The 11,086-nt window shown below is 50.5% G+C and overlaps 1 protein-coding gene across 1 annotated transcript; it reads right to left on the bottom strand.

Annotated features, from left to right (window-relative positions):
- Nucleotides 1–9,446: 9,446 nt before the first annotated feature.
- On the bottom strand, nucleotides 9,447–11,086 carry LOC144148700 (uncharacterized). The gene has a single exon (XM_077680216.1). It carries the CDS (start codon nucleotides 10,830–10,832, stop codon nucleotides 9,897–9,899), a length of 936 nt encoding a protein of 311 aa, XP_077536342.1. The 5' UTR covers nucleotides 10,833–11,086; the 3' UTR covers nucleotides 9,447–9,896.

Raw genomic sequence — 11,086 nt, 5'->3', positions numbered from 1 at the left:
TCAGGAATGCCAACTTTCTCGGCGGTGATGATGATTGTGGGCGAAGTGGAGAGAATTTAACTGCTTTCCGTGGTCGGAATTGAACCTGGCCACCCCTGTTATGAAGCTGACGTCTGCCCATTCCAGCATGGTCGAAGCAGTCTGGATTTGGAGGTGGGTGCATGGACGTGCAAAATTAGACAGAAAAGTCGTGCACCTCTCTGTCTTAACGATGACGACGGTAGAACGCTAGGGAATGCCTGCATCAGTAGAGCCCTAGAGAGCACAATTGCAGTGCAGAAAACGGTCCCAATAGGAAACGGGTGCTCGTTTTAAAGCAAAGCTTTCTACCTCTACAAGCCAACGCTTTCGTCGTGGCGTGCACCACAAGAAACTCCCAACGCAGCTGAGGAAACTTTCACTCATGGAGCACAGTGTAGATGGCGTGGTGAATAAGACTATTACCCAGCATTCCCTTGGATCACCCCGGTGGGCGCGTCGGCAGGACCCTTCCATCTGCTTTTAGCGACGGTTGTTTTGGGCCTGTTTTGGCGCAGCCTCACGTCCATTGCGTGCTTCCTTTGCAAGGCTTGATTAACTTGTTCGAAAGCCCCTCCTGGGTAACCCGGACCCGACAGAATTAAGTGGTCGTACTGCAAAGATACGTTAAGAATTGGTTTGCAGGGCAGGAAAACAAAATGTAGAGACCGCATACAGACATCTGGCCGCTAGAAGAACGCTACGTTTTGCGCACTGCTTGCCATGAATGGGACTGCGTTTTCTAAATTGCTGAATACCAATTCGGTTGTGTTTTAACACGCATTACAAAAGGCGAAAAGAGCAGCTGGTTCCGATAAATAGCGATTATAAGAGTTCCCTCAGCTTTCTCACAATTCTCAAACTAAACTAAACTAGTTTAAATCGGTATAAATGGCAATCACTAAGCTCACATGCGGAATTGTTTCAATGTCTGCGATTGTGTCGTGCGGTGGTGCAGCCCCGAGCTAGCACATCAGGATTGCTAAGTTCTGCTCTCTCACCCTTCGAAAGGCGCTCCTAGCCGGTTTCTTTCTGCCGACGCACGGCCGGGCTACAGCGGCGTCGTCGTCTGTCACTCGAGCCCGGCCGTGGCCGACACTGCTGCTGCATTTGGGACTATGGTTTCACTCTTTGTAGAGCCACATGCATGAATTCAAATGACGTCGCATGGGCAATTGTTGTGGGTGCCGTTTAAAGCTTTGCTTTCTAACCGCCTTCACAGTGTGGATTGGAGTCAATTTTTTCAGTTGTTTCGTTTGGTATTGGACTTATGTCAGAATGTTTGTGTTCCCTCGTTGTCGCCGTTTCGACAAAGGGCTAGTTGATTCTTTTGTGCAGTTTAAGGAGTATATTTTGGGCATATCAGGTAACGGTTGCATCAGTGGCACAGGAATTTTTTCAAGGTTATGTGTTTCTGGGGCCCTGTTCATAGAGCAGCTACTGTGCTATACTCAGTGACAACTTAAGAACGGCACCGGAAGTTGCCGCTGTGCGTTATCACCATAGCCGGATGTTTTTCCGCGGGGTGCAAGTAGGGCATTACGAGAATATTTTGAACATGGCGTGAGCCGTTCCCGTGATTTTTTGGACTTAATATGCTTATAAACGACTCCAGTGACGACAAACAATCTGCGTGAGACAAGGCAGACGATATCACGCATTCATAGCAAACCCCTTTCAAAACGCGCGCACACTGATGTCACGAGTCCGGCGCTTTGGCGGAGTGATACACTACATGAGGTGGTGCCGTTCTTGAGTTGTAACCGAGTATACCAGTGGTTTCCTTGTGTTCAGCCAGAGTTTTCAGGAGTGTTTTGAAGGTAGGGAGCTCAAGGCTATCAATGATGATAATTTTGTGGTTCTAGAGACGAGAGCACTTGATTTGGTGTTTGAAATGAAGTTTCGTTTGCAGGGGTATGCCTTGCTTTGCCAATGGAATTGAATGAAACAACATTTATTTTAAGTGACAGTTCTTTATCCGCTTCAAATTTCCTACATAATAAATAATATGGGTACTATTTGATTGCTTGGGGCTCCCCACGATGCTTATTCAAGTGGCGGCAAGTGTGATACAATCAGCAATCGTAAATAAAATGTTGGGATGGAAACCATTTACTCCTTACAACAACAATAATACCCTTAACGGTAGTAATGTGTCAGTAGCAAGTTATGAGAAGAAACCAAACTGTAAAGATGGGGAATTAAATAACAATTAGCCTTGGCGGATGGCGCTGGTGTTCTGGCAAAATGATTTAGTCGTATCAAGATGTGCACTCTGGACCACCCGTGTTTTTTTTTTTTTTTTTTTTGGAGAGGAGGGGGGTTTAGAGCCCTGATTTGTCCAATTGCAACAAAACTGGAGGGGGTATGTAATGGGGGTGTATTCGCCCTCCATAGCCCTACCCGGTCCGTAGACACCACCCTCCACTTCAAAAACGCCCCAACTTGTACAACCCTCGAAGAATTCTCCATAGCTGCCGCAGTCGAATATGCTCTCAAAGTCAAACACCCTTCCACCCCAATTTTCGTGCCTAGGGACTCGGAGGAAGCGCTACGAAATATTTCTCAACACACCACACACCCCCATACCTCTGACACCTTAAACTACACCCTTCGTGCCCATCCTCCCGACAAGATGATGCTGGTATGGCTCCCCGGCCATGCCAACTTGGACGGCAGTGCTTGAGCACACGCGCTTACCCGAGAACTCTCCCCGGGTTTGTCCATGTTGTGGCCAAATGTGTACTGCCCTGGCACTCAGATTTTAGAACATCAGGCACGTGGACAGCATCTCTTCGCGCCACACACAAGTAGGCAGTGTTTCCCGGACCCCACCCCACCCTCTCCCATGAAGCCGCATCTGTGGTCCGGGAAGCACAAACCTCCTCTCTTGTCACTCCACTCTGTATCCACTACATACATGGCCTCCTGTTGCGTCCCACTTGCCCTACGCCAAACTACCCTTCTGACCCAGCAGTCATCATCATCACCAGCCTATCTATGACCACTGAAGGCCACAGGCCTCGCCCATTAATCTCCAATTATCATGGTCCTGTGCTAACTGCGACTAATTTATCCTCGCAACCTTGTTGATCTCCTCTGCCCACCTAACTTTCTGCCGCCCCCTGCCGCGCTTGCCTTCTCGGGATCCGCTCTGTTACCTGTAATGACCAATGGACGTGGGCAGGGCATTACATGCGCTGCCAACGTCCATTTCTTTATCTTAATTTCTAGTAATATGTTCTTAACACGCGTTTGTTCCCTGACCCACTCCGCTCTCTTCTTGTCCCTTAATGTTACACCTATCATTTTCCGCTCCATTGCCCGCTGTGTCGTTCTCAATTTAAGTTGAACCCTCTTAGTGAGCCTCCAAGTTTCTGCCCTGTAGGTCAGTACCGGTAAGATGCAGCTATCATACACTTTCTTCTTCAGCGACAATGGTAGGCTGCCATTCATTATCCGAGAATGCTCTTCAAATGCACTCCACCCCATTCTTATCCTTCTAATTATCTCTGCCTCATCATTGGGATCTGCGGTTACTACGTGGCATAAGTAGGTATGTTTGCTTACCAATGGTGGTTCCATTGATACTTTAATTGTGGTAGCTTTTCAACATACAGCACGCTTAGGGTAGCAGAGGCTCTTTTACACTCTCGAAATTCCACCTGAACTCAAGCTGCACTAAATGGGACGACAGCTTGCACACTAAGGAAAGTTGTGACACAAACATGGGATCTTGCATTTTCCCAGTACATGGTGAATCACTTCTCATGCGTGACTGCGCAATGAAAATGTTTTTTCTCTTGATGCAACCAACATGCTACACGTGTAAGAGCTGCCTTAAAGCTTTCGTACTTGCACGTATACTGTGGGAAACAAGCATGCTTGCATTTCCTAGACATCAAAAGCTGCTTCTGCCTGGGCAGCACGTTTGTTGGAGTAGCAAGCTACATGCCAACAAGGCGTTGCTGCCTCTCATTTTTTTTAAAACTCGAGACTGCTAAAACGGGGTGCAACAAAGCTGTGTTCGACTAATGCACTGAGGAGATCCCAGCACCAAAAGCTTCGAGTGAGCTTCTAAATTACCACAAAAGCACCTTCCCCAAACAAGATACCCCCGGAAACTTGCAACCTGCCCTGCCAAAGGCCTACCTGGGGACATCAAGTATACTACGTTGCGATGCACGCACCATCGATGGTGAGGGCGAGAGAAACAATTTGCAGTCGTTCCATAGACTGACAACCTGGCCCATGGGGAAAAGAGGATACGTGAAAGGGATCAAAGTAATGTTTTCCACTTCACAGAAATAGACAAGTTTTAGGGGCGAACCACCTTAGTGGCTGGGGCATGTCTTCTGTCATCGTCGTAATCGCCGTCTCGTAGTCCTGGTACTAGCACTGGGACACGCATTTATGCCTCGTGTTGGAGCGCTTCGTAACGTGTACTAATAAAACACCGCAACACTCATTTATGCCTTGCACTAGAAAACTTCGTGCTTCAAAGATACAAGACTTTTACAGCAAAGCTGAATATTTCTGCCCCCTAAAAGTTTCATCTCCGTTGGCCAAAACGCCAAGGCACCAAGAACACACTTATGCACTGCATGCTTCACACCTCTCCAGGTTTCCTGTTAGTGGAGTTGACCTGGGATTTGTTTACAGAGCAAATGACCCTGCCGGCCACTTGGCAGGAATAAGCATAACAAACAGTTTGTGGAATGCATAGATAAAAATGTGCACATGGGGTCTTGCTGTTTGACGAGACCCATGTGGGCCGAATTAGTTGTCGCTGGAAGGATCAGCTTCGTGAACATGATTGCGACATGCTTAAAAATGTGCACCAACACTCGGGCACTAATTGCTGCGACTGTGGCGGCATTGGCATCACTCGACATACCAATCGGAAAACCAGGGAGATCACCTAAGTGGTGGAAAAGCACGTCTGGGGAACCAGTTCGTGCGCATGCACTGGATAGCAGTATCTGAAAAAGAGATCATTTCGAGAAGTGGGGGAAGGGGTCAGTACACAGTCAGTGCCTTGTTCGGAGCATCTACGTTTTGATGTCTATGTACGTTATTCCAGTGCATATCTCAGGGTTTCAACAGTAATGGTGTATTAGGCCACCATATGTTATTTTATGCCCATGGCCCAAAACTGCCAGCTCCAAAAGGGAAAATATACGTTTGGGCTTTCGCGAGATTATAACCCAGGTCTCTAGATTGGTAGCCGAGTTCTTTACCACGGCACTAATCGGACATGGTAATAGAAACAAAACAAGAGCCTCCTGCATTGTGCCTATTAAGTGAAAGTGAAGGCACGCGAGTAGAAAAAATGCCCGGCAGCCACAGGTAGCTTTGGTTCTGGAGAAGCGGTACCCCAATGTTTGGCTGCTTGGCCGTTCGGCTGTTTGCACAACACACCAGCTATGCAAAAAAGCCTGACACACAAAACGCAGCATATGGGTGTTTGGGAAACGTTTCGCTGCCGCATACCGACCGCAATCAAACGTAATATCTATGTCACGCCCATTCCTCAAAACATGCACCCGGAATCTAAGAAACACCGCCGCAGGCTGATCGTGGAAGCGCTGCAATGCCAGTTCAAAAGCGAGATTGACATCCTCTCTGTAGATGCGGCAAAGCATTAAACTCGCCCGGCACACTGGGTAGTAGTCGTCAACTCGGGAGGACACACTATCAATGCCACGGCCGTCAAGAATGTCTGCACAAAAGCTGCAGAAGAAACTGCAATCAACTTAGCCTGCTCCCACGTTCAGGTCTACACTACCATATCTTGGTGGCAACAAAAGCGCTCAAAAAACAAGGACGAAGGAAGATGTAGATAGCACAGTGCTCTACGTCTTCCTTCGTCCTTGTTTTTTGAGCGCTCTTGTTTCCACCAAGATGAACACCTGCCAACTAGCCCAACTTTCTGTTCTTCTGCTACACTACCATAGTAACCGACTCACAGTCGGCATTCCGTCACTACCAACTAGGCAGGGTACCTTCTGTTGTGACTCGCCTCTTGCAACTATGTTCACAGAATTTGAAGACCCAACTCGTGAAGACACCAGGTCACGAATCCCTCCTTCAGAATCAAGCAGCTCACACCGCCGCCCTTGGCCCCTCTCTCCGGGCCTCCTTAGCAGATCCCAACCCACATCCAGACGAAGGCTCCCCGGTACCCAAACCCTGCTGCCTAGCACGTCACTTCTACGCGTCCCTCAATCCTGAACTAAGCCAGAAAGAAGAAGTAACGTGTCATCACCTACAAGCCAATTTTTCCATATGGTACGTTACTTCCCAACTCTATCTTACGCAATACCCCCCCCAAGACTGCAGTTTCTGTCCTACCCACTGCATGCGATGCCATATAGTGTGGGAATGCACGCCAGGCATCCCCAATCCTCACTCCCTACCACAGAGCAGTGGGAAAGCTGCCTGACCAACCTGAGCCTTCAAAACCAAAAGAGCATGGTGGTCGGGGCCCGTGTGGTGGCTAGAGCACAAGTATTCCTCGACCAAGGTGTCGTCTCACCGGCGAGCAGCCGTTGCACCTTCTGCTCTGTACAATAAAAGTTTTCATCGTCGTCATCAAGAGGTTGCAGACTACATAGACAAGTCCTGCATGGGCCTGATTTTAAGGCTCAAGCGATGCCCGAGCTCGCTTTATGAAGCCGAACCCGGATCCGTAACACCTAGCCAAGCCTGTCATCTCAAGCCCAGGCCCAGCTCGGGCCCGGTCATATATTTTTAAGCCTAGGGAAGGTCCAACTGTCTGCGAGCCGGCCCGGGCTTGGACACCGAAGAAAATTTGTGTATTAGGTGTGTGTGTATTCGTAGCGGGCAATCGGACGGTACGTCTAGTCCGCACAGCACCTTCTAGACTGAAATGCAAAAATTTAGGGTTAAATAGTACGCGTAATTTAGCTTCCACCATCGTCGGTTCACGTCACATCGGCGTAACAATAGCTTGTATTCTTGCATCAGAGACACTGTCATCTTTGATGACCAGATTCTTGGCAACGTTGCATGGTTATCTCTGCCACAAGTTGGTATGCTGAAATTTTCGGTCCTGCGTTTCAATCCACACATATGGACATGCATTGAAATATTTTACCTGCAGTGATTGCTCAGTGGTTATGTTTCCCTACCACACGAGTTCGATTCCCGGCCATGGGAACTGCATTTAGATGGGTGCGACAAGCAAAACACATCTGTACAGTCATGGACAATTGAAATACGAACCGCGGAACGCACGTCCAAAGATATTGGTGCCGTCACCTGGCAGCGGCCGTGGAGAGAGAGAGAGAGAGATGAAACGTTTATTATTAGGAAAAAAGCAGGTGGCGCGATTGTCTTAGGGGTGGTGCCCTCCTTCCAGGGCCCCAGACTCTTCTGCTCCTCTCCGGGCTCGAAGAATTAAGTCTTTCTGAATCCCGAAGTCGGAGCTGGCCAGAGCTGCCTCCCATAGCGCGACCATATTTGTGGGGTTGCTCTTGAAGGCCAGATGATAGGGCAGGCCCATGTTGCGTGTAATAAGTTGGAAGGGTTTCCGCATTTGTTGCATGCGTCTGTGTGTGTTTGAGGGAACATTTTGGATAGCCGGGATTTGTTAGGATAAGTGTTTGTCTGGATTTGCGTCAGCGTTTGAGCTTCTGCGCCAGAGAGGTTCTTGTCCGGGTTGGGGAAAAGGGCTCGTTCACCTCTTTGGACAGTGAGGCGTTCGCCAAAGCCACCTGGGAGGGGCTGCAGAAGGCTAGGACTTGGAAAAAACACGGACATGCGCAGTTGTGATGTCGGGTGCGAGGGTGGGTGTTCCGCTGAGATATGTTGCCCTCTCCTCGCTCGCATGCTTGCTTCGTGGTCATGCCGCAAGAGTGCCAAAAACAACTGTTAGCGATGTGGCGTGAGATAACTGTGGCCACTGCGTGCTCGGTACACACGAGCACCCGCTACACCTTCTGTGCTGGCGTCACATTGCCGACATAGCTTTGCATGTGCGGTGCAGTAGCTTGAGCAAATTACGATGGACACCTGGGTCACGCCCAAAAACATGTTTACTGCTGCCCTCTCGGGAGATTTCTACAAGCACTGATGTGCCTGCGGAAGAAAAAAAACGAAACAAATCGGGCCGCAAACATTGTTGCGCAAGGGCAACTGGCCTACAAAATAGTTGGTGCTGCCTAACTTCTTAATTTTTGTGAATATTAAAATTCTGCAAGTAATTGTCCCAGCCACACAATGCTTGCAGTTAATATATATCACTTGGAGTGAATTCTGGTGGCATATTTATTGTTTGCTACAAGCACGAATTGGCAAAATGACTCGCCATGACTGCGTCAAGCAAAGGCGAGTTCTTGGTTAACCCGAGCTCATTGCTTGATTCTCGAGACCATGCACCACGAACGCAACACAATACAGTACCATCAGAAGTTATGCGGCATGCTTTCTTGACTGATTGTAGGGTTTAACGCGCCGACGCAACGCAGGCGATGAAGTGCGCCGTAGTGGTGGGCTCCAGATTAATTTCGACCACCTGGGGATCTTTAACGTGCGCCGAAATCTCGTACGCATGGGCATTTTTTGCTTTTCGCCTCCATCAGAAAAGTGGCCGCCGCGGCCGGGAATCGAACCTGCGTCCTCGTACGGCATTCTTTCTTTTTCTCCATTTCTGTGCACCGTTTTTTTTTTCAAGAAAGCATGGTTAACTTTGCAGTATGCCTTCCGAGAGAGTACACGTGTTCCCCCACAAGCACTGTCCGCAGCTGCAAGCAATTTTGTGCCGAATTGCTCTCGGCACGACCAACACCCTCAGCTGCGGCGGCAGTAGTACTTGCAGTGCTTACAGCACATGCCCACAAGGCAAGCATGCAAGCAAGGAGAGGGAAACATATCGCAGTGGGACATGCACCCTGGCTCCGAACACCTCTACTGCGCATGTCCGTATTTTTTCCACGGCCTCTGCCAGGAGACCGCACCAATATCTCCGGCCATGCATTCCGCAGTTCGTATTTCAATTGTCCATGACTGTACACATGCCTAGGTCAGCAGTTCCAGGCCGTCTGAATCAACCCCTTCCCCACTAAGGCATCCGCTGTTATTCTATCGCGGGTATCATATATACCTCAAAAACATAGAATGTTGATGCAGTAGATAAAATGTCACTAAAATTACAGTTCACTGACATACCAAGCAAAACACGTCTTAAAACAAAGCGTAGAATTGAAATCAAGAGGCATCTGGAAAATAAACTCACAACACTCATTTTAACGCTATTTTCTGTACTTCACGCCCGAAATATTAACGGCCAGGCCCATCAATTCAAGCCTGAGCTCAACCCAGACCCACGACTTCAAGCGCAAGCCCAGCCCAGGCCTGCGACATTAAGCCTGGACCCAGCAGTGCTCTACTACATAGTGCCTGTTAGTGTTTCAGCAAAAAGGTTTATTTACTTTGGCATACTCGGCCTGCGTCCCAACAAGCTCTGCAGCCAGGATACGCCAGAACCCAAGAAATGTGCAGTCGGGCGCTCTTCGTCTTTGAGGCGTACAGCACAAATACGGAGAGTTAGAAATCTATTCTAACACGAACTGAAACGAAACGGGGAAAGTGGAACGGCCACACAAGGTTCCACTCCTGCTTCCAAATTGGAACAGGCCGCCCGAGCAGTCGTTGCCCCCGTAAGTTCACAGTGAACATGATATGCAAATCCTGCTCTATGGCACTGCACACACTGCCAACACTGTCTCGCACCTTGCATCGGCAACATGCGGCGCATGCGCGGAATGTTCGTACAGCCGTCACACGTCACAAGGTGAACAAGGTGCGCACTCCAAACGAAGCCTGTCGACAGAAAGAACGAGTCAGCGGTCTCGCTACTCGGCGTCCTTGCTTGCCTCGCGCCCAGCCTCGAGCAGCGCGATCTCGCGGTCCTTCTCGGCCAGACAGGCCTCCAGGGACAACACGCGCTTCCTCAGCTTCGTGATGACGCTCCGGTAGAACAGCAGACGCTGCGCCTGGACCTGGCAGCAGCGGCGTTTGGGCCGACTCGGCTGCTCCTCGAACGAGCTCGTATCTCCCACTGTCGAACTCGCCGTGGGTCGTGGTTGGTTGGTGAACACGATCACGTTCACGTTCTTGGGCGGCTCCTTGGAGCACTCGGCGGCGGCGGCGACTTCGCCTTGGCTCGCGTCGACGTCGTTCGGCTCTGTGCCCGCGTTCTGGTACGATTCGTCGAGGCCCTCGTCGGGTGGTGCCAAAGCGTCGCCGGGTGCCCGGATAGCCCCATCCGCGTCGCTCTCGCTTACATCGCCGCCGTCGTAGTCGTCGGAGGCGAGCGCCAGGGCGACCGGGTCGGCGTCCTCGGGGGCGTCAGACGGCGTCTTGGGCATGTACACCAGCATGTCCGTGAAGACCTTCTGCTTCCGCGGGCGTCGCCCGCCGTCCTCGCCTTCGACCACGGTGCGCAGCACGGTCACCCGCTGGGGCTGCTGCTGCTGCTGCGTGGCCTCAAGCAGCGCCTTGGGCTTGCGGCCCCGCTTGCGCGGCAGGTTTTTGCACGGCGTGATGGTGAACACGGACGGCACGGCCGTGGGAAGCAAGAAGTTCTTGCGCGCCGTCATCTTGTAGTCCTCGTGCGTGAAGTGGTCGCCGCACACGAGCGTCCACTCGGTGAAGGCGTCGACGCCGTGCTCGGTCAGCACCTGCATCCACATGGTCCTGCACGGCTCGTTCGACGGGATCTGGTGGAACGTCAGGCCCGGGATTCGTTCGCGCGAGTTGCGGCACGTCGGGATGCAGCACTTGCCCATCTCGACGAGCTTGCAGGCGAGAGACGCGCGCAGCAGCGATTACACCGTCTTGAACGGCGCCTCAATCAAATCTTTCGCCAGAATGCCTATCAAACTTTCAGGAGCGCACACAAGTTTCGGCGAAAAGCGATGACACAAACTACTTCACCAAATAAAGGCTCTAGCCATCGTTGCTCTAGCACAAACGGCACGAATTATAAACGTTACCGACCATTGCCGCCCGACGCAATTTTCCGCTGCCGATGATGATGATC

This window comes from Haemaphysalis longicornis, unplaced genomic scaffold (assembly GCF_048455015.1).
Source record: "Haemaphysalis longicornis isolate Haplotype H1 unplaced genomic scaffold, Haemaphysalis longicornis Haplotype H1 scaffold_8, whole genome shotgun sequence".
Lineage (NCBI taxonomy): Eukaryota > Metazoa > Arthropoda > Arachnida > Ixodida > Ixodidae > Haemaphysalis > Haemaphysalis longicornis.
Note: the sequence above shows the minus strand (reverse complement) of the source record. Positions and strands in the feature narration are given on the sequence as shown.